This window comes from Acipenser ruthenus, chromosome 20 (assembly GCF_902713425.1).
Source record: "Acipenser ruthenus chromosome 20, fAciRut3.2 maternal haplotype, whole genome shotgun sequence".
In the NCBI taxonomy this organism is placed as follows: domain Eukaryota; kingdom Metazoa; phylum Chordata; class Actinopteri; order Acipenseriformes; family Acipenseridae; genus Acipenser; species Acipenser ruthenus.
The window spans coordinates 6,960,591-6,985,313 of NC_081208.1; the positions used below are offsets into that span (position 1 = coordinate 6,960,591).

Here is a 24,723-nt window from a genome sequence, read left to right on the forward strand (position 1 = left end):
TTTATGCCATCCCAAATAAACAGAGCTCCTATCCATTTTTAAAGCTGAAGTGCAGTTTTTTATTGAAGTATCTTAGCACTCCCAGACCGTGTTTAGCTGTGTTTGGATTCCTAAGCCTCTCACAAGGCATCTAGATCAATTCCGATTGATTGATGAGACATCCAGGCAAGCAAGTTTCTTTCAACTGAGAAATACATTCATCCAAATCCCAGTTGGGGAGAGAGACAAGGAGGGGGGATATAATTAGGGCTTCTGTTTTTCGGTTTTCATTCATTTCATTTTTTGGTGCTTATTTTTAGCTTTTTTCGAGTCATATGTAAATCGTTTTTTTCAGGGCTTTCGCTTTCTATATTCTTATGAAATTCTTGTTTTCGGTTACTTTCGGGGTTTTTTCTGTCACAATATGTATAGTAACTTGACAGTACTTGCACACTCCAACTGTACCTTCTTTCCTTTGCTGTCCTTATGGTCACAGGCATATTGGTGGTCCAGTGGATGTGACCCTGAGCAAGTCACTTCCTTGTGCTCCGTACTTCCGATGAGACTCGCATTATTCCCTTCATTCCCTTAATGTTTTGCTCCTGCACTTTTTTTTTTTTTATATAATTTTGTGTCATTTGTGCCTGTGTGCCCAATTATTTTACCCTCGATTTTCTCCCCTATTTGGAATGTCCAAAATATGTTTCCCCTCACCGCAGGAATTCCCCACACAGCTCAGGAGAACTGGAGGTTCAGTGGGTGTCCTCCAAGTCCACGACCAAGCCCAGGAACTCTGGAAGACAAAGGTCAGCCCCCCAGGTGTCCTGTCTGAGCTCACTGGGCGCCTGGCCAGCAGGGTTCGCTGTAGCACGATTAGGAGGAGCAGTCCCTGCCGGTTTTGCCTTCCTAATCCACGGGAGCGCCAGAGCCAATGCGACACTGCGTTTGGAATTCCCAGAGAAGACCGTCCACTTCGCACAGCCAGGACGTGAACCTGCGCTGTGTGACTCACCCTGCACACCAGCTGAGCCACGTGGGGACACTGCTCTTTTTGTTTACCCAGACTTTGTTTTCTCCTTGACTACTTTTACATTTTTTTTTTTACTAACTGTAAAAATGCCATTTATTCTGACGCGTTACGTTTGATTAAAAAATAAATAAATAAAAAGTTTCTACTTGTGGAGAGGGTTATTATTATTATTTATTTATTACTGATTTGAAGATAAAGTTCGATTCTGAATTATTATTGTTACATTCAACTTTTTAATTGACCCAATAGCCAATCCATTAACTAGTTTTGGTTGGAAAATTGATCTGTGCTAGAATCGATCTTGAGTTGGTAACCCCGCACCCTAACCCTAACACTCCCTTCTATTCCTAGGAAATAAACAGCGCACAGCACTATTCAGTGCAGTTCTAACTGGAAAGCACTCCTGTCCAGCAAAGAGACAATAACAGGGATATCCCCCGGCAGTCCTAGCTATTGAAACTTGTGTCAGAGCTATGTTGGCTCCATCTGAGATTCCTCATTTCAAAAGCATGCCCAACAGTAATCCACTCTTCTTCATAAAAACTTGTTCATGCAGCGGTCCTGGGAACAAACCCCTGCTTGATCCTGCACAGGGCTGCACAGTCCTGGACTATGCGAGGGTGGGGGGGTGGGTGCTAGACAGAACTGCCACAACAAGACCGCTTTTCTTCTCACTCCATCTGCCCAGTTTTCTGCAACATTTTTTCCAATAAACCGGAATGAATGAGCTCAGTGTCCAAGGCTCTGTATGTGGCATTTAATGGAGTGTTTATAAAAACCATAAGGTGTGGATTTTAACAGCAGTCCCAGCGCAGTCATTGTCTCCCTTGCAGAGCTTGTTGTGGTTTTAACCTGGGGGTCGTATAGCTTTACTGTACTGTACAAGCACCATAGATGACAATAACAAAACTGACGCTCAAAGTTTTGTTTTCAGAAAAAAAATCTGTAAACGTTTTTTTGTAATACAAACTTTTAAATTTGTATATCTTTCCACAACAAGCGTTGAGAGATCTAGCATCGAATAACTTTTTTTTTTTCGTATTAAATCGCTGCTTGGTTTGAATGAATGCAAAATTGGACCCGTGCTGGGTAGGGGCGCTATCCCAGCGCTGCCAGGGGCTGATTGACAATTAATCATTCAATCAATCACCACCTGGTCCCATTCCACACACCACCACTGTGTTAGGTGTACAGAGTAGCATGGTTTGGGTATGTGGGAATAGGGAATAGAAGGTGCAGTTTAATATTAGAATTGAAGGTGTTTCCGTACTGACTTCTGTTGGATCTGTAGGCTGGGAACCTGTAATGTATGTTTCTAAGTGTTCGTGGCTTCATAATCAAGTTGAGAGTGTATTTCTCACACAGCGTCAGGCCTGCGAGAGAAGTAAGTTGTTCTGTCATACAAACAGTGCAAGAGAAAGCATGTCCCACAGTTTAGATGAATTACTCTCGACTTGATTAGAGGAAGTCATCGCACACTTAAAAACATATAATGAGTCTGTGACAGGAATGACGAGTGGTGATGTCACGGCAGAAGCAGGCACGGAAAATAAAACTGACACCGGGTACTGCAGTTCAAAAAGGCTTGGGCCGCCGTTTTTATTAACAAACAAAAATAAATAAAATATTCAAACACAAAACACTGACGCTCACAGAGCAAAATAAAAGGGTAAACAAAAACAAATCTCTGACACAAAATAATAAATAATACGATCCCAGGTCAGGCTGGGCAGTTGCTGACACTGTTCCTGGAATCTTTTTAAATCACGTTTCGTTTCTCGCCACTCTCGCTCCTCACTAACACCCCCCCGGAGCTAGAGAGCTGCAGGCTTTTTATAACAGGTGACCATCAAATTAAATCACTTAATTAGCAACAAATTAAATCACTTAATTAATTCGGGAGATGACCACCTTCTGCACGAGTTTAATTATTACTACTGTGGATGGGGTTTCCCATCCCCGCTACTAAATAAATCGGCTACGCCGTCAAAATCCCCAAACAATAACAAAACATACGGCGCTCGCCGTCATATATACAATAAATCATCAAAATAAACAAACACAAAATAACACAGGGGCGGAGGGGGAACCCTCGTTCTGAAAATAAAACAAACAAACACATATCAATAAGCAGGGCTTACTACCGCCCTGCTACAGAGTCATTACATTGAACTAAAAAACAGACAAAGCTGGTACACCTTGATAAATAGGAACATATATTTATTAACACCTTCGGGACGTCACTTATAATAGGGTTAATATGGTAGCCAGGCAGCAGAGAAAGGCTATACGTTTGTTTTTAATTCGGTAATAAAGATGGGGTAGGCTGTTTTTTTGTATGTTGCTTAGTTTGGTGAAGAAAGGATTATGAACACAGAGTGGTCTGTACAACTGGTCTAAACAGCAGGTTATCTAAAAACAAAACACCAATTTTTTTCATTTAAAGTGCTTTTTTGTCACCTCAAAGCGCTGTCCATATGGAACACAAGACTACTGTTATAAAACACAAGCCCAATTAATACACCAGCCTAAATAATTGCAAAGACCAAGTTCTAGAAAACTCCACAATAAAAGGCTGAGAGGTAAACAGCTTTAGACACGCTAATTGATACATTTTGTAAACCTAGAATGTGAAAACCCACATCACCGTGTCTGAGTCTCTAATGAAATTTTGTTTTAGCAGTTTGTGAAATTGTAAGATCTTCATTAAAGGTTCTTGGATAACCGCTTAGTAAAATACTATCGTTTACCCTTTCACAGCCTTCAAAGCTAGACAAAATGCTGTAGAAAGTAATGTATTAGAATTGATTCTAAATATCACCTTGCAAAATGTACTGTAAATTGCACAGTAAACGCTTCCTCTCAGGAGATCCTTCTAAAAACCAGCATCGCGAGCTCCAGCACTGTGATACTAGAGATCAAGGTTCCTTATCCTCCCAAGTGTGAATAATCTGTTACACTGTAACCTTCAAGCCCATAGGGCCCTGCCTACCGATCCCCCTGCGCTTCACCCCACACGTCTGCCTGATGAGTGTTTAACACTCCTGACAAATGGAGAGTCACACATTTTCTTCTTATTGTCAGGGGTATTGAAAAAGAGCGTGAACGCCCCAAGCCCTGTCTAACTTCATGCCCAGTTAGCGCTGCCCCAATGCTGCTAATGAGGGGCTGGAGGACCCCTGCTGTGGCTGCATCATGTCTTCAGCAGAGCTGAGCCCAGCCAGGTGAAATCAGTGCACACTGAGAGGTCGCAGAGGGGACAGAAAATATAGTCGCACACCCCTAGTGGCCATTTCTAAAATCTTGAGACTTCAGAATTTTCAGGTTTTTTTTCGGAAGTAGCCCCCAATGTTGAAAGCCATTAGTTACTAAACAGAAACTGCGTGAGAGAATTATACAAAACACACGTACTGGGACATTAATCAGAGAGGACATGAAATATAGCCTGAACGTGGGGAAGAGATTATTCTCACAAAAAGAGGTCAGGTTTACAGTTTATTTGCCTGTTTTGATCATTCAAATCGGCCGTGATTTTATTCTTGTCAGGAGATGCTGAGATTGCCTTCAGAATAATCTGTGAAATGGGTGATGTGGTTCAGTGGTTAAAGAAAATGACTTGTAACCAGAAGGTCCCCGGTTCAAATCCCACCTCAGCCACTGACTCATTGTGTGACCCTGAGCAAGTCACTTAACCTCCTTGTGCTCCGTCTTTCGGGTGAGACGTAGTTGTAAGTGACCTTGCAGCTGATGCAGAGTTCACACACCCTAGTCTCTGTAAGTCGCCTTGGCTAAATAAACAAATAATGAAGTAATTCATTTTGAATTCAGCCCTGTTATTTCATTACCCTTATTTATTCCATGCTCTGTTATAACGATGTCTCTGCTCAAGCGCAGTTCATTATTATAACACTGTGTTTCCTGCTGTTGTAACAAGACTTCCTGTGAAAGACACGTTGGCTGTTTGTGGGAATATTGCTGTTAACAGATTATTATTAAATACTGGCGATGTCTTACTTTACTGTACACTTTATATACTTGAATTAGAACACTAGTTCCCACTACACCTCTTTCAGTCATTGCTCACAGTTTTAATGACCTTTCTTTTTGGTGCTACAAATGAAAAGTGACAGGGAAACTAATTTGACTTGAATGACGTCTTAATTAGTTTCATTTTGCATGTGCTGTAGGCGTCAGTTTATAGACTTCGGCAGCAGATTTGACTGGAAGACACACACACACATAAAACAGGATTGCTGCTTCAGATTTGGCAAGCATGTCAGACTCGGGGGGATACAGATGTAGTTACGTCACTCGAAATTGCTTCACGATTTCCAAACACTGGCCCAACTTGCAAGATAAATGTTACGTGTAGTGATCAACGTTTTGTTTTGTTGTGATCCTATTTTCTGTTATGAGGAGAGTGATAAACAAAAACCAAAACGGTGAGTTTTTTTTTTTCTTTGTCGACACCCCCTTTTCCACATTTATATGATTGATGAAGTTTGACCTGTTGTCAGAGTAATAATTTAAATAAATAAATAAATAAATAAATAAATAAATAAATCTATCAAAACACCTGATTTTTGTCTCCAGATTTTTATTAGAAGGGCCTGGGAATTAAGATCCAGGACAGAGTTTAGAGGGGCTGCTGTATTTTTTAATGAGAAAAGCTTTAGTTTTATTATAGGAATAAATAAAACATTTAGAAGTGCAGATGTCTATATTTTCTTTATTTTTCATATGATATACTTAGTATTTAGGAAAAATGTGCAGTGCGGACACCAGTAAGTGTTTGTGGACACACTTTGAGGCCACCAAAAAAATCTGTTTGAGAACCACTGCCCTAGCATTTAAACAGCTACTCACAACCAAAGTATTGTACGTAGCTTATTTTTCCCACCTTCAGAAACATGATTCTTTTTTAGCAGCGTGTACAATATATTATTAGAACAGAAAGAGAAAGTGTCACTTTTAGTTTTTTTTTTTCAGTTCTCACATTATATATGAAATGCTTGAGACAGCGTGCATGTTACCAAGGCAACAGGAAGAGGTTCAACAATTTCAAAGAAGAGTAAGGTCTCTGCAAGAAAGAGGATATGAAAAGGAGAGAAAATCCCAAGAAAGGACAGTAGGAGGCAGTGTAGTGCACACCACACACTGTCGTAGACTCACTCCCCTGACTCAGACAGAGAGAGAAGAGAGAGAGAGATTCTGAGAAGCTCACTCACTGGTAGTAACCCCTTCATTCAGAGTTGACAAACTTAGCAGAGTACTCGCTCCCTGGATTTTCTTTCCTGGCAATTATACACTCCTAGGATGCCTCAGAGAAAAAGGAGCTTCACTTTTGGAGCGTATGGCGGGTAGGTTTCCCACTTGGAAACTATTTTATTCTTTTTATTTTTTTTCTTCTGTTGAAACATGCATGATGAATTCAATCACAATACTGGAAAGATCCTGTGTTTCAATTGGTCTAGAGTATACAGGTTGAACTCTAGTCATTTTTTGGAATTGTAATTGCTTCGGTCTAATAGAACTCTGTCCAAACAGCTCAGCTCAGCTGTGTCTTCAGTAAAGCAGTATGTTGTCAAATGGGGAATGTTCCATTATTTGCAATTTGTGGATAGCAAACTTGTACTTGACCATTAATCCTGTAGGATTTAGTATAATGGATTAATTGTGCATTTCCAAAGTATAGTTCATAGGCATTAGAAATGCTGCTGTACTGTTAAAATGCATTCTACAAGTGTATGCATGTGTCTAATTGTATCTGGTCACATTAACTCATGCTGTTGTGAACAGCAGAGCTGTTTGTATAGAGAATATCAGAGTAAATCAGTTTGAATTATGGTGCTACAATCCTTGTAGCAGTTTTAAAGAGCTGCCCAATAAGAAAACAAACATTGCGATTATGTGTGAGTAAGCAATTACGCATGAGAAGGAGGGCAGATGTACTGACACAGTTCACAACTTCGAGACTGTTATTATAATGCAGAACAGCCACTAGATTATAATACATTAGGGTGATGATGTTAGTGACATCTGGTACTGTGCGATGTTGCAAAAGGCTGGAATCAATGCCCACTCCAGGATTTTAAACGTGCTAATTGGTATTACTCTTTCTTTACAGTATCAAAATACTGTAATACAGCAGTATCAAAATACTGTAAGATGTATTTGTGCTGTCTGTATTAAGCCACGTTTGCTTCAACAGGCTGCCTGTCACACATCTACCCTGGTCTCCTATTCCAGCACACTTTGCACTCAGGCAAGGTGGTGTAATGCGTCATCAGTCATCTCAAATGCAACGCAACCTTCGTTAATTAAAGCTCTTTCAATTTACTGTGTATCAAATGGAGCCATTCGTGAGCCCATTTCAACAAAACGCGTGTTCAATAATTAAACACGCTTCTTATCTCACGCATTGTTGAACTGAAGCTGTAACTGCACTGTGCTTTTTCTGTTTGAAACGTTTTCTGTAATAGAAGTGCTGATAAGTTTGACAAACACCCAGAAGGTCATGGCAAGATGCTACCCTGGTGCCTGCTTGCCCTGGCCTTGTTTTAAACCAGGCTGCCCTGTGTCGGAGGCGAGCAGTAGCAGGACGGGGTGTGTAGAAACGGGCAGACGCGGACACAGCAATGTCAGGGATGTGTAAGCGTGTGGGAACCTGGTTTTACTCTTCTTTTGTTATAGAGTTTCCTCAGTAATTCATCTAAACTGCGGGACATCAAAATACTGCCACTCTTTAAGATCATTTTTATACGGCCCACAAAAAAACTGTATGAGATTCTCCTTCATGTATTAATGTCTGTGAAAATATCTAATTAGGGAGGGTCCTATTCTATTGATAACGCTGTTTAGATGTGTCTGCACTGTATTGTCATCTGAGTTTGAAAGTATTTTGAGTATTTTGTTTTAGCTTAGATCCTGTCCAGGTTTTATTACAAGCTTGATTAGCCACAGTATAGGTAACAACCAGGAATGGATCAAACTGCTATGCAATGGGAGTCTTATTTCCATCCTTCCTGGCCCTCTCTGTCACCAGTCCTGTGCCAATGTAAGGTTTTTAATGACATTCTAAAGCCTGTAAAGGCAGCCATGTTTTATATACCGGGTGTGGTACTCACAAATCAGCCTCTTACCTCCCCTGCTCCCACCTTGCAGCAGACTCAATCAAAAAGGTGAGCCCAAGGTTTATCCAGCTAACCAGCCTGCTGGTTTGTTTGACAGCTCGCTTTAGAGGCAGCATTGTGGGATCATTGACATATTTATTAAGCAATGCATATTGAATCCGAGTAAAGTTAGAAGGCTTTGTGGTCTAGTAGTAGTGTCAAAGTGTATTTACCTTTTATATTTTTACAGTTTTACCTGAGAACTGAATATGTAAAATGGGACTTATGCTTTTTCTTAAGAGTTCAACCAAAAAATGTCAGGATTTAACAGCAGTACAAAGACATTGTTAAGACTTCTTGTTGAAAATGTTTGCCTACATGTATACAGTGTCTTACGACTGACTGTTTGCAGAATGCAAAAATCCCAGCACTCCCAGTGTTCAGCGTCACAGTTGCAGTGGTAGCCTGCTGTTCAGTGTGTGCCCATGTTGAGCTACGGATCCACAAGTGCCAGGAATAGCGTTCTGTTTATTCTCCAGACAAGCCGTTCAATTGTTCTGTTTACATCAACCGTGTGTTTCTTACCCTTGGCTGTATCGTGTGCTGCTGGTTTTAGTTCTGAAAACACTCAGTGCTTTTTTTTGTTGCTGTGTATTTTTATTTTTTTTTTAAACAATGGATACCCGAGACGATGACTCATTTTCACGTACTTGAAAAGTTTTGAAAGCACTTGGGCTCAGCTCGCAGGGACGTCAGCAGAGCCCCTTGAATTATTCAAAACACTCTGATCAGATCTGCTGCGATCTGTTATTGTAACGGACTGGGTTATTTTTTGTGTGTTCGACAAGCACACCTTAACGCTTGGCTAGCGTAAGGGTGTAGCTAAGCCAAGCCTGTCACGGGGGATGACGCAAGTCTTTGGAATGTGAGCAAAACACCCAAAATTTACCCAATATCACTTTTACATCATGCTGTCGAAGTATAAACAGTTGGTCCACTATGAGATGAACCAGCACGCTGTTGTGGTGTAAAATTCTTAGTTGTTTCTGTCTTAGTTTTGGCTTGTTTGTGCCTTTACTGCAAGTTTCACAGACCTTGCATAGCACTAGTTTTGGACTACATAATGTCACCTTAGGTACTAGTCCAAGGCTAGTGCTACTCAGGGTCTGTGAAACCAGATGGTACAGTTTCTGTGGCCTGCATAGTTTTTCATTTCTTTTCAGGTTTGCTAAATGACATGGTGGCATAACAATACATAGGCCAAGTAGAGTGAGGATGAACAAGGCCTAGGTCGAAGTGCTAACCATTTCTAATTTCCTATGGCAGGACTCCCTTAGAGGAACAATGGTGCACTGGCAGCACAGTAATGCAATGAGATACGAGGGGAAGACTTTTGGGGAAAAATATTGTTTTTTTAATGGGATAACATGCACTTTCAATTTAAAACCAGGAAGGACAAGTCAGTACTGTCCGTATCAATGTTCCAGTCCACAAAAAATGGACTTGTCGAATTCAAACCTCATCCTGGACTCAAGCAACTCTGGGTCCTGCTATGCTCAGGTAACAAACATTGCAGCATAATATAATCTACAAAGCATAACACTTCTGTAGTGGTTTTTAATCTAAAACTGGCATGAACACGGACACAAATACAGACCTGGCATCGATCATCCACACTGGAAATGAGTGTGTGGATGAGCGCCTGTGTACACTTGCTTCATATACCGTACATGTGGCTGAATATTCCTTTATTGTCTGGATCTTGTACTTTATCCCATAGTTGAAATTCCAGTGAACATGGCCTTGTTCTTTAGCACCATTTAGTCAAATTCCCAGACAAATTAGGAAACTCCCCATACTGCACCCGTGCCTGCAATAGCAAAAATGTTAAATTCTTGTGTTTTCCCTTAATTGAAAACATATGAAACACTGCCCTCTGACAAGTATTGGGACAGATGCGTATATACAACGAACTTGGCAGACACCGTTGCAGAAATCCTTGAGGTGAAATGAAAACCAAATATCCCACCCAGTCGCACTGGGAGCAAACGGATATAGAGTATACACCATAAACTTTCATGGAGTGCTGTTATTCCATGGATGAGGATAGCCGAATAACCCACAAGCCCTCAAAGTGGTTCAGTGGGTTGTTTACGGCCTTCCTCAGGAGTGAAATAAACACCACACTTCGACACTCAGGGAATTATGATTGAAAAAGAAAGTATGTTTAAACCTAAATTACATTTGGAGAATTACTTTCCTTAAGTCAAACCCTGCAACTGCTTAGCAGTTATCATATATAATCATCAACACAGGCAATTTTGCTTTAAATTTACATAAACATACTTGTTCAATAAAACTGCTTCCAGTGTGCATGTTGAAACGTGGCTTGCAGTTTACTTCAGTATCCAGATGTGTGTTGTTGAATACAACTGAACAAGCTGTTTAAAGATGCCGATACAAATCACTCCTGAAGATCGGGCCAATGTGCAGCTCTATTCTAACAATAGCCACCCGGATGACTAAGACTGCCTCGGAGATTAACTAATATGAATATCGTTTTTGGTTTTTTATTATTACTACACAGAAGTATTTGTAATGTTTGAAGTAAAATGGTAAGTTTGTTTATTTTATTGATTGATTGACGGCATTAGTAAGCTTGTAACATCCTTACAATTTAGTTTTTTTTTATTATTATTGTGAAAAACTAGGCTCCCTAGTGATGATAAATGTAAAATTGGATACACTTTGAGAAATCCAATAGAGACAAACATTATCTTTCACATCTGTTATAAAGGTTTATTTTTATGAACATGAATATTATTGGAAATGAGAAGAGGTAGTTCTTCTAGTTCCTTTTTATATATATATATATATATATATATATATATATATATATATATATATATATATATATATATATATATATATATATATATATATTAATACAATTTGCTTTATAAGCATTTCCAACTGTATTACTGAGCAGTTTTCTGCAAATATGCAGACACAGATGAACAATACTTTCGAGCGATCATCAGTGGCACTCCAGTACAATAGTTCAGTCCTAATCGACAGTGGGGTGAACCAATGATAAAATGGTACTGTACCTGAAACCTATTTTTATTCCTTTAGTATTCTACTTATATTTTTGCAAAGTTATTTAAAATTCAGTTTACCAAATTACTTTTCCATGGAACACCTCATTTCTGTGTAGTTCCCTGGTACAGTTCAGAAACCAATTATCCCATTGTGTTCACCCACACATTCACTAACTATTGGGTTATCTGATCCAGATATAATTAAGAATAATGACTAGCCAATAGTGCTACTAGATGAATGTGTAACAATAGTTATTCATAGCAGAAGAAAAGCTATTTTAAGATGTCTTTGTATTTGTCGTTGTCCTGCACAGTTTTCATATTATAATTTGCAATATACGCTAAAGATAAGTATCTTTGTCTGGGTACGTGGAGTTCCAATTAGGTTTAGAACACTAATAGATCATTGTGATATTCACCATCATTGTGTTTGTCATGATTACTTATTGTACTGATCATAGACAGTCATCTAAAGCTAAAAGGATGCTACTGAGATGGTTTGTTCTGACACAGATGTGTCCATAAAGAGGTACTGGGGAGAGGGTGTTAAGTGCCATGTAATTAAACCGAGCATCGGTCAATTACTTTAATTCAAACCCCCCCTCTATTTTGGGAAATAACAGTTCTTCCATGCACGAAATTCTGAAAATAGCCAACAATAAAACATTTGAAGTAGTTTTGGACACATTAATAAATATATTTTTCACTGACATTTTTTTTCTCCTATCCTCATATGAGGTATGAGGTCATCATGCATTTACCAGTTCCATATTTTCCTATATAAAGACTAGAAGAGTGTTTTTTTTTTGTGTCTGTCCCCATGTGATGTTGCTATGCATGAAAGGGTTAAAAAGCCACCACACAAAAAAACAGACATCTCCTAAAGAGAGAGAAAGTCGCAATGTGTGGGAGTTACATGATTTAAGGTAAATTATTGGGATTATTTTCTTTCCAATAACCGGTGATTTGAAATGTGATTATCGTTCAACCCTAGTCCCAGTTAGATCTCATTGTAGGCAATGCGGTTATGCAGAAACATGTTTAAATTGGAGAGGTGGGTGGCTACAAAAGATCTGAGGACATTTGACCAGGAGTCTGTGTTAGAAAACATTGATGACAGTAAGCTTAATGTATAAAACGTTTAAATATCAATTGCTATTACATGCTGGTAGGACCAGCACGATACTTGTTTATTTAAAACTCACCGTGTTTGTTTGTGTGTCTGTCCGTGCACTGTCTGTTTACTGTATAGTCCGTTTTGTTTGTCTCTTTATTTTGGCGTGAAGTGCCGTGTCCCGTGTTTTTGTGTTAAAACCTTTTATTTTCTGTGCTGTTTTATTAAATGCTGAGCGAAACCATTCGCTCAGCTCCACTAAACCACACCTCTCTGTCTGTTTATTTCCTGCATCTGGTCTGACGCCACCCACTCCGGCCGTCTTTGTGACAAGGGGTTACAAAGCCACGTGGTAGAAATGTTGTAGTCAGAATTTAGTAAGGATATTGGCCACAGTCTAGTAACACACATTAAACAGAAACTCTGATGTATCCCTTCTCTTGGGGAATCAGTCTAGAGTCACAATAAAGTCACGAATCACTTTATTGGAACCGTAAGAAACAGAACTCACATGCTCACATGTTTTCTTCAAATCAGGTGGAAACGCATTCCGATCACAAGCTCATAACTGGAGTCTGGTTGAAAGTGTATAATATCCATTAGACCGTATTCAGAGGGAGGTTAATGGTTGTTTTTGTTATTCTGCGATCTTAAATGTTGCATGTCATGCTTTCTGGTAGAGTTGCTTCCAAGGTAGCAGCTGGAAAGGTCATTGTAAAAAGTGTAAGCGTGGATGTGAATGTCTGGGACAGGGGGTGGGTTCTTACCCACGTCAGTGTAGTAGGCGTCATAGCAACAGGTGTCAACATTTTGTTGATGTATCTACCATTTACTAGCTTCACTTTAAAGTGTCTGAAAATGCAACCCCATCCAATTTTTCTCCCTAGTCCTCAGGAGCAGACTGACCAATGTCCCTGTAAGTCCCCAGTAAAAACTGGTAACTCTGTGCAACCCGTATTTGAACAAGCAAGCTCCCAATCACATGAATTGTCCCTCACACCATATGGCAACGTCTTTGCACCATATGGCAACGGGACCCATTGCAGTTGATATATTTGTTTTCTATATTAATTTGAACGTTGTCTCTGTGTTTAAATGCTCACATCTCAAAATTTTTTGATAATCTTGCAGCATAAACTATTTTTTGTAAGCAAGTGCAAAGGCAATTTCCCAAAGAGGAATAAAATAATGAACAGTATTAAACTACCAAGAAACTACTCATCAATAATCTAACTGTGAATTAATGTACAGTAAATAAAATATTTCTTGCTAGTTTTAAACTACAATTGTTTTATATGCCTTTTACCTTGCATTGCAATTGGCAAATACGAATTGTTAAAGCATTTATATTAAATGACAGCAAGTACATCACTGCTGCTCCATCAGCGCTGCTGTGGAAGTATAAAACAGATTATGTTGCATTTGTTACCGTATTACACCGCGCAAAAAGGAAATTCTTTTTTTTTTTGTTGAGAGTATCATCTAATTCCAGGGTAGACCCAATAAGGTAATCAAGCCACCTTGTTTTCATGAACACCCTGGCATGAACATTGTTTCGCTTTTTGTTTTGTAAGTATTACAGTGTTAGAGTTCATCTGCTTGCAAACCGCGAGTTAGGAGCGTGACAGTGAAGCTAAAAGGTTAAAGTATCTGTGTAAAATCAACAGTAATCCAAAACGTCTGTAGGAGGCTAGGTGTTTGGAGAAGATTGATGCAAATTCAGTTCATCGTGTTCACCATGTAACGACAGACAGACAAACCATTTTGAATGAGTCAAAATGAAAATAAATCTGGAAAACGGAAAGAGGAACAGCAAAGCGAAAGGGGACTTTTGAAAAATGTGAAGTTAATGAGAGGTTTCATAGTGTTTAATCAATTGGTCTTCAAGAGATTAAGAAAGCCAGGTAACTAAAGGGGTTGGGAATGTGGCTTACCTCCCCCTGCCCTCACCTTCCCTCTCACAGCACAGGCTTCAGTTGCAGCGCTGATTGAACTCAATACACAGCCTGGATTAAGATCTGGCAGGTTTCCATGGAAACTAGGTTACCTTGAAGATAAGGAACAAAAAGAATGAAAGGATCATCAAATTCTTCTTTTAATAGATTTCTTTTGTGTCGTAAGAATTCATGAAAGAGAACCATCTCGAGGCTTCCCCTCACAAACTCAAACACACGTGACTTCACGCAGAAACGACACAGCGAGAAGTTGAAGCCTTTGTTCTAGCAACATTTTAATCTCCAAACAGAAGTGATTGGACTGCATCTCTCCCTGCACATCCAGGACTGCTTGCATAGTCAGAATCATAGTCTCAATCAAGTTACGGGAACTTGTTGCACAATCAACACTTTTCCAAGAGCTCAGAAAAAGGGACATCACGTGATCACAAATAAAAACTGAAAACAAAGAGCCCCAGTTATATTATATCACGTGTTAATCTAGTAACTACACAGAAAGAATATGTATGAGATTTAAATGTAGACGTTCTAGGATTTCCAGCCGAGTCTTTATTTATTGGATATCCCTGCTCCATTGAACCATGCACTTTAGTTATGCCTTTATGTAGCAAATCCACAGCACCATTTACATGTTTCATGAGGTTTCTATGAAGTATCCGAGTCGGCTCCAAACAAAAACCTTTAGTCATTGCTGAAAAACACCTAATGAAATAACTGAAATGTTCTGCAGCACTCAGAGGCTCGGATCCAGGGGGCCAGGCTAGTTTATTCATTTCTCTGCATGACAAGCTAAGGCTCATTTAAAAGGCTTTGCACCACTGAGTAGAGAAATTGATTGAACTCTGCTTTCTATTTCCATCTCACCTTTCCAAATCATTTCTAGACAGGGGGATCAGAAGCAGTGCTTTATCTGTGAGGCTGTGTTTAAATGGCAAGGGAAGAGCTTAACAAAAGATCAGGGAGGAAAGTTTAATGACGGGAGCAGCACACAAACATTACTTCATTGAGCCTGCAGGGTTTCTAACGCCTGTTATTGTGCTGTCCTAACAGATCTCAGGTGGGTGTTCTAGTTTCTATTTCAAAGCCATTTCTTTTAACATTCGGAATGTTCAGTTCTGTTTTCACTTCTCCCCCTATCATTGTGGACTGGTAGTTTTTTCGTATGAGTGTGTTTTGAAAGTAAATGTTTAATGAGGTTTAAACATGTATGTTTTATATTCTGCGACTTTTTGAATTTTTTAAACATCGGATAATATTAAAAACTAGTGTGCAAAGTAGAATAAACGTACTAAAGCAAGTAAAATAAATGTCTATTGTTTAAAATAAAAACTTCTAAAATAAGATGATTAAAAACTAAGACGAAACTTACACTACTTGTATGTACATATAAGAACACTAGAAAACTGATGCTAAAATCATGAAATATTGTCTCCAACTGGGAAGGCTAATTATCTTGGTAAGGTGATATTTAGTATAGCAAGTCAGTCTGAGCTGGGTTTCAAATCTGGGGTGTAGCAGCTAATGCTTACCTAACCTGGTGTATTCTAAAAGGTCAAGGCTGTGCTTGTGAACAGTTGCTGGGAGGGGATTCAGTTTATTGCATGCTCAATATGTCTTCCTGTTCTCTGTTTACTCAATGAACTGAAGTCTTGGTAATTAACCCTAAATCTCATGCACAGCAACACTGGCCCTTTATCAAGTGGGGAAGGGGGGTTAGAGGCAGCACAGTACTCAATTGAAGTCTGTGTACGAGATTTTGTGTGACGGGAAACAAAGTACAACTGAATGTTTTCTCTGCGCTCAGTGGCACCAATGCTGATCAGCCTTTCCTCAGCTTGAAAGCACTGCTGTTGGTGTTCTCTGAAGTCACACCTCTTCTCCCATTCCTTGACACCCTCCTCAGATTCCACCTCCAATCAGACTCGGAACGCCATTCTAATCATTTGACCCTCATCGTCTGCCCTCGGCTACACCCACAACCAACTAGACTTTCTTTTTTTTGCAAAAGCAAATTAAAACAATCTAGGAAAATGAGCTCAACACAACAGACCCGTTAACTAAGCCTGGTCTTGGGGGTTAGGGGTTGATTTGATCAATCTGTACTGTGATGAACCTGGATCTGGATCTGTTTAGAGCATTTACAGATAGTCCTGTGTACGACAGCACTTCAGTGTTGGAGAAGAATTGTGTGTTTTGTGGACATTGAGTAGCGAGTCCAGGTAGGCGGCGCTGGACAAAAATCTGTGCAGATTTTCAAGCAGGATAAACAGTAAGCTGCTGCGTCTCCCAGCACTCGTTTGTAATTCTGTACAATACGCTTCACCAGGTGTCATTTCATACTGCGTTGTTTTTAACATGCAAGTGTAAAGATCAGAACGACCTTTAGGAACGTAGATGGAGACAATAGCTGGTGACGTATCTCCCTTTTAAATCTTGTGGCTTCCTGACAGAAAAGCAAAACTGAACAACACATCCCCCTGTCAATATTCCCCCACATGTAGGTAACGGTGGAATGTGTGTGTGTGTTTATGTGGGGATGTGGTTTGCATTACAGTATTTGATATTTTCCTAATCTATCCCGTGAGTGGATTTAAACAGCTGCACTATGAGAATGTTATGTTAATGGAGGTAAGAGCATGCTTTTTAAGGGTGTTTCTTCAATTACACCCAGTGATCCTGTAACCTTTTAAAATGACTTGGGAGAAACTGACTGACTATTTTAATACAGTAAGGATTTCAAGTCAGTCTTCAGTGAAAAAGGCCAGTATTGATACAAGTAACACTATACACAGGCTTAATCCAGTCATTTAATCAACTGTTTTTTTTTAAAGAACATTTCTTTGCAAAATGAGACACCAACTTCTTAAAATGAATTAATTATTGTGGACTTGATCAGAAGCTCACCAAAACACAGAAATGCTACTATAAAATAAGGCAGTTTTGCTATGAGACTACAATGTAGTACCAGGGTTTTTCATTGGTTATAATTGTGGTCATTAATAATAATTACAAAAACAAAAACAATACTGTATACAGTGTGTATGCATTTTACAAGTGCAACATATATGGCTAATTCAGAATTATATCAGTACATGTTTTTCTGAAAGAAAATAATAATAATAATAATAATAATAATAATAATAATAATAATAATAATAAACAATTTAGGAACAACTTAAGACTACTCACAAGCCCCTAATGGAAGCATTGTGCTAATGACATGCAATTAGCGCATTGTAAATTAAAAACATCAGAACACTGACATTCACATTGCAATGTTCTGTATGCTAGATTGAGCTAAAGTGAGTGATATTAAGTGCGGTAATAACAAAAGCGATATTATCAGGAGCTTGTCCCTATTGCCTCCTATTATAGTCTGTCTGAGGCAGTTAACAATAAGCATGGTATTAGGGTGTTCTGACTACACACTGAAATCTCTCTGTCATTCACTTTGATTTGGATTATAAATCCTGTTATCCTGTGAGACACGGTAAGCACCACTGCCTTTAAAAACCAGGACCTTAAAACAATACACATCAATTTAACTTGAGATAATATGTACCTTCCCTGCACAGAGGACTTCAATTCTAAAACTTCTTTAAAACCTACAAAAGAGTAAGTCCTCTCACCCTAATAAAATCAAGCAATACTATTCAATATTCTGTGAATTGCTGAAAGATTACAGTATCTTTGTTGTTTTGCTCTCATTCAGTTTAGTTCATCCGCTGTGTTCATTCCTCACCTCATGTTTCCTAAAGAAAGACAGTACAGCTTGAGGGGGGTGATACATGTGACATGGATAGCAACATGGGGCGAGGAAACGGTTCAAAACTGAGTCTGCAGAGAGTAATTGCTAGGAATACATGTTGTTGTGTACAGTGCAGTATATTGTGGACAGAATTACACCAAGACATTTTTCTGTTCTTTTGTAACTATAACAGTAGTTGATCAGACACAAATAGTCTTCTCACAGAAACCCAGACTATAAAGAGCGTCTATTTGGAGACAGATCTAATGATTTAACTTCTATTATTCTGCTATTGTAGTCTCCCTGGTGGTCTTAATTTCACTGCAGTAAATTTTGCCAATTTCATAACCTCAAACAGAGATTTTGTTTTCCTTCATTATTTTCAAATATAAAATGTCTATTTAAAAACATAAATATGATTTATAAGACCCACAATTAAAGATGGATAAATCTTTGAAAGGAGACAAAAAGGAGAAAAACGTTTCTTCAGCAATACATCAACCAAAAACACATTAGTGCAAGTGCTTGAAGTCCCACTGTTTTAAAAACCAAGAAAAATGTGTTTGAAGTTTGACGTCCTGTGATTATAATAAGAGTTAAGACCAGTGTTACTTGTGTCACAGTTCTGTTATTATTATGCACATGGTGAACGATCGATTTCCTGTTATTATACACAGCAGTGGTGTGAGATCTCTGTATTATAAGCTTGATGATAAAACTGCTAACCTCCATTTTTAAAAACAAACTCCACCACCACAAAACACTGTCAATACCAAAGCAAGCAACAGTGCATATATGGAGCGGTATTCTACTGCTTTTCCATTGAGTACCATTGAGACTTCAAGAAATCTGGAGAGATTCCAGTATTGCCTACACATACTCCTCCTAACAAAATACTTGTCATTCTTAGTTGCTTCATCTTATTTAGTAAACACTTTTGGGGTGATGCCTCATGCTTTTTTATGAAACCAGCTTGTCCACTGAAGTTTTATGTTTTAACAAGTCGTATTACTAAAACAGCAATACAGGGCTATATATTGAATAACCAATGGCAAAGCAGTCAACACAGTGTAAACAAAGGCAAGGCTTTTGAAATCCCACTTGAATTCAATAGCTTATAAACTCTGTTAACTTAGTACAGAAAAAACTGAAACTAGCTTTTGGGGATTTAAACAACGCGGGCTCAGATGGGGGGGGGGGGCAGGATAAGCAAGCCTAGTTTTAAAAATGTGAACTGACTGAATGAAAGCACAAGAGCAGAGATTAACAATCTAGTTGCATAACAAACTAAAGGCTCTTCCACCGAGACTCCAGCCTGTATCTTGAAGCATAAAAACTCAGATTTCACAAACATGTGAAACATACAGGAGATCTTTGACTTGTGCGTGACGGCCGGATGTAGATTGCTGACTGCAGATGGAAGCAGCTTCAGCCCCAGTTTGATACTGGAAGGAGGTGAGTTCTACAGGTTGCTTTTATGATGCAGATGGAAAGTGTTCAAATCAGTTCTGTGCCCAACAGGGAAGCCAACACGGAGACTTAAAGTGCAATTTGATTTTAGTATCAAATTGACCATGCTTGTGGAGCTGCAGCTTTAATTTGATCCCAGTAGCTTCATTCACATGTATAATGTTAAGTTAAAGGGAATAGCCTAAGATAACACAGGGTGATGAAATGCACTACTCTCTTGGCTACATTCCATGTCCCACATACGTATAACACATTAGCATCACCGCTGGCTTTCAACTTAATTAAATGATGTTAGTCATGGTCAATGGCCTGAGAAACATACACAGTGAACATGGTCATAAAACTACCTGAGATATCTCAGAATGGTTCTCATTTTGTATTCCAGGGATAAAAGCTGAAGTTAGCAGCCCCCTATGAATGTTCCAGTTAACATACATTGTTAAACCTCCTTTAGCAGTGACCTGCCATTTCCAGCCAACACACGCTTAAAATAGTCCTGTCATTGTTTACCCACTTGTAAAGAGGCTAATGTTTGTGTCACGTGCACCTATTTGTATTTCCGGATGTGCGTTTTTCTCAGACAAATATGCGTACTCCCACATACTGTTGTTGAAATAATGCCTGCTACGTTGTTGTTTCCTGTTGAATGTGATCAGTATTCCAAAAACAGAGTTTGGAGGGAAATAAATGCGTCGGTCAAGCAGGGTTTCAGCTGATGCCTTCAGCAGTGCATGACAGGTGACAGTCAAAGCATTCTGCTGCTGCCATACAGCAGACTGAGGACTGGCTCTGACAGTGAGGGCGGAAATACTATACCAGTGTCTGCAGCAGAAATTAGGCCTATTCACATATTCAAGGTTAAGAAGAGCGCAGGACTCTGTCACAGCAAGCACTGAGTTTTTTTTTTTAAAGTGTACATTGTGTCCTGTAATGAATGAGCATGTCATCAGGTCATTACTGTGTTTGTTTGTATTCACTGGACAATTTGAGTTTTTGTTTACTGAACATTTTCTACAGGCTTCTGGGAAAGTAAAACTCACAAACCAAGGGGGAATGAGTTATTGAATCAGCTTTGTTTTTTTCCTGAAGTGTTTGGGCCAGCATGTATTGCATGCAGGTAAATAATACATGGTGATGCAAGTCTTTAGTTTTTTTATTTTATTTTTAAATTAAATAGAAATTTTGTTAGCCATTAGTGCAACAACACTTACAATAGAGCACTATACTGTAGGCATTACGTTACATTTTCACGTTGTTTGTTTATCTTTTTATTTGTAAAGCTGTCTGTTTAAAAACAAATAGTTAATTAATTAATTAAATGTAATTCTTGATGTAAAACCTGGACCTTTTGAGGCACTTGAGTACCAGGGTTTAAAACCACTGTCCTGGACTGTATGAGGCTCACTACCTGGGGCCCTAATATCTGCTGCACAGTCCTGGAGCAGGATACATTGGCTCCATCTAAGTGTGCTTGCCTTGGTACTGCTCTGCTTACATTGGTCATTTCACTCCATCGGTGTCTTTGCGGTCAAAGCATCTTACTGGCTGCAAACATGTCAATCATTAGGGGAAGCATTTGATTGGTTGCTGACACGAAAGAAAGCCTTGAGGAAGGAACAATTTCACTCTCCAAGTGAAATGACCTGGGAATTACAAGTCAACCGGACAGCATGGCTTGCAAGCAGAGATTTCTTTAACCGAGTGTAGTACCAGGTATCATATTTTCAAATGAAAGTACATGTTTGTTAAACATGTGTTTTATTTCAACACTGCACATTTGAGACTCCTTAATGAAGTCAATTTGATGATACTTTACAATTCGATTCTTCACAGTTGGGCCATCATGATGATAAATAGCCCTTGAGTATTTCATTACCCTTGAAGTTCAAGCTTCTTGATGTGTAAGTATCGGTACCATTGATTTCAATACCAGAGAGTGTGCTACCACATACAGTCCATGAGCTCCACTGACTGTCACTGCTTGTAATGAGCTGGTCTACTGATGATTTTTCACAGGGATTTTAGGTGACGCATTTAAGAGTCTTAAGATGACATGCACAGTTGGAAATAATTGGATGACAATCTTTTTTTAAGATTTTGTTCTTGTTTAACTTGAGAAGGTAATGGCGTCACGTGTCAGGTCTCTCCTGTAGACTAGCTGTGAGTGTTATCAAACGTGACAGTGTGGACGACATTTGCATATACGGTTAACTTTCTGAGGGATTAACATTTCACAGCAATCAGTCGCAGCAGATTGCTACCTCAAATTGGAAAGAACACAGGCGAATATTTATTTGGCATGAATAGGATCGCTTTTAGCTTACTGCATTATACTATGCTAAAGCATAAGTGTAGAAACAGCATGTTAACAGTCTCAATGGGCACAGCTGTATAGAACCTTACAGAGTTCTACTTCTTTCCAGAACCTTCCAGTACTGATAACTAGTCAAAATGCAAAGTCTATTAAATATGAATTCTTGAATCAAATGTTATATCATTCCGAATCATGTTGTCCTGTGATAAGACTACATTTCAATAAGCAAATGTCACAGAGTCCCATTGATAGCACAGCCCTGAATGACTGACCAGTTCTGCTGAAGTCAGAGCAGAAGCAGCACATACATACCAAAGCATTTGTCACATAATAGCAATAACACAGCCAATACTGTAGAGTGCTATAGGATGGCAGACAGCTGTGCATGTGGGTAATAGCAGCACAAGTAGAAGTGAATGGTCTGTTTATGAGCTGTGAGTGCTGATGTAACCAATACACAGATACTTGTGGTCCTCTAATGCTATTAAGTACTGCTATCATATTAGTATAAAAGTTAACAAATCCAGCTGTATCTGTTTTCTAATCGTTGCCAACCTTTATTAAGTCCATTGTTGAAAAGAGGGACAGGTTGATGAAGAGAATACTGTGAAGTGGCTGATGCACGATTGTGATGTCACCGTTTTGAATGGATTGTGATGTCACCGTTTTGAATGGACTTTTCAGTTGAATGGAATTCCGAGAGGTGCCCAAAGTGTGATTTGCTTAAAGTAGCTGCTGTCAGCCGTACTGATAGGGATGGTACAGCTTGGTAAAAACTTCAAATGTGACTGCTGATGTCATGAATTGGGAATACAGCAGAAGAAACGTTCGCTCTGATTGGTGGGAAGATCCTCAGCTTCTGTAGTTCATAATAATAATGATAATAATAAAATGAGAGTAATGTATCAATTCATTTTTGGAACAAAAAACACCTTAGAATTTACTTAAATAACAATACCAGACTTAGTAGCCTTTTGAACTAAAGAAATTTCTTTTGGATTGCACACATTGAGTTTCATCTCTAAACTAGCACTAGTTGTCTGGAGATTGACCTAAAGATATTATACTATTAGTCATTTTGAAATAATAGTTTCTGGCTTGTATATTTAAACTTATGGTACAGCACAGAGCAGTAAAGCACAGAGTAGTAGTATCCGTGCCTCCAGAGTTATATTATATTTCATTGTATTCATTTGAAATCTACATTGCTTTCCAGACAATTCACATAATAGAGCAGTGCTCCCAGATTCTGGGATATTTAGTAGTAGGTGTTTTTTTATTCAGAATTTAAATGCATTAGAACTGAAATGTGTCACCATTCAATTCAAAATACTTATTTGAGAGAGGTTGTCTGTAGTAATAGATATAGCTCAGTTTTCCATGTAAAATATGTAGTATTCTACAGTATGATAGTAGTTGATAACACACTATAGTCTAGCATAGTGCTTTGCACACTATACCAATATCATATACTGTATAATATGTTAAGCCTATGCAACACAAGGCAACAATGGCGCAGTAAGAGAAGCAGCTGGTTGAGGTGATATTTTTCATCTCCACCATTTATTTCAAGCTACAACAGCTGAACAAGCTTCAGTTGAGCTACCTAGGGAGAATTGCTTTTAAAAAATGTCAGATGGTTACAACGCCTTTAGGGACCGTTTGGGTGGTCAACAAGCTTTCTGTTCAGAAGACTATGGAAGTAATGTGCAAAACAGACACTAAGAAGAAATTCAGCTGGAGGGGACTGCAGCTTTAAAACTCAAGGGTGCGGCGCAGAGCGCTTAAAACAAAAGGGCTTCATTTTTGTAATTTTTTCCAAAGACGATTTATCACGAGTGAGGGTCCTTTGGTTGTGAATGAATATCAAACAACGCAGTCCATTAGTTGCCAAGCTACAGGAGACAAGCTCTCCACAGATCTCAGCACATTAATTGTCACTACAGCACTCAGGAGAGATAAGCATGGCTGTTTTTCTGAATACTTCTCCAAAAAATAAAACAAGTGATTTTCTACTAAATTGATGCCAATCTGAGTGTCATGCAGAGGACTTGCAAGCCTACACACACTGTATATCTATATATCGTTATGTTTTGGGGTTTTAATCAGTCTTAGCAGGGCAGAGGTTGGGCATGAACCAATGACCACTCACTGCAGGCGAGGGTCTTAACCACTGTGCAAAAGAGCCATGTGTGGATATAGAGCTTTTAAGATCATCTCACTGATGGGTCAGAAGCTGTAACGGCAGTCAGTAACACTGCCTTTAATTCCATACATACACAGAAATGATGGGCAAATTACGTAAAATCAGCTCATTTTTGTATCATGCTTATGAAAAAAATAAAGTGCCCTTGTTAGCTTTTACAAAAGGGATCTTGATCATTTCATGCTGCACAGCATTATTGATGTGATCTTGTAAGTTAATAACAGTCACCGTTTTGTAGAAAAACATATCGCTGTGATATTGACAACATGGCAAAGATAAAGTATTGAGCTTCTTGTACACACTGCAGGGTGTTCTGTCACACTTCAGATATCTGTTCAACAGTCATTGCAGTATAGAGAGAACTGCAGGGGCAGAGGACGATGTGAAGACGGCAAGGGACATTACAAGTAGAAGACAGTGACCAACAGCAGAGACGATGACTAGCTCAGCGGAGGGGGGGGGGGGGGGGGGGGGGGATTTGTTGTCCTGCTCTGTTTGTACTACAGCAAACTTCAAATAAAGGAATTGAGTGGAGTTGTTTGTATGCATGTCTTGCTTTTAATACATACGCATATAGAACCGCTTACCCAAGGCTTGGTGAAACTTGCCAAGGACATGATCTTTGGGTATCTGTCAGTCTGCCATATAGACATCTTTATATAGATGTTCAGATTCAGAACAACTTTTCCAATTG

The 24,723-nt window shown here is 39.1% G+C and overlaps 1 protein-coding gene across 3 annotated transcripts in view; it reads left to right on the top strand.

Moving 5' to 3' along the window:
- LOC117425590 (rap1 GTPase-activating protein 1-like) overlaps positions 1 to 24,723 on the top strand; it is a 167,721-nt gene that overhangs the window by 54,068 nt on the left and 88,930 nt on the right. For 2 of the 3 annotated variants that reach the window (XM_058993364.1, XM_058993368.1), the window contains exon 1: positions 6,229 to 6,369. The exons of the other annotated variant lie outside the window; for it this stretch is intronic. In XM_058993364.1, the coding sequence (XP_058849347.1) occupies positions 6,326 to 6,369 (44 nt within the window). In that variant the 5' untranslated portion in view covers positions 6,229 to 6,325. Of the gene's footprint in view, positions 1 to 6,228; positions 6,370 to 24,723 lie in introns of those variants that run through there. 3 annotated transcript variants of the gene reach the window in all.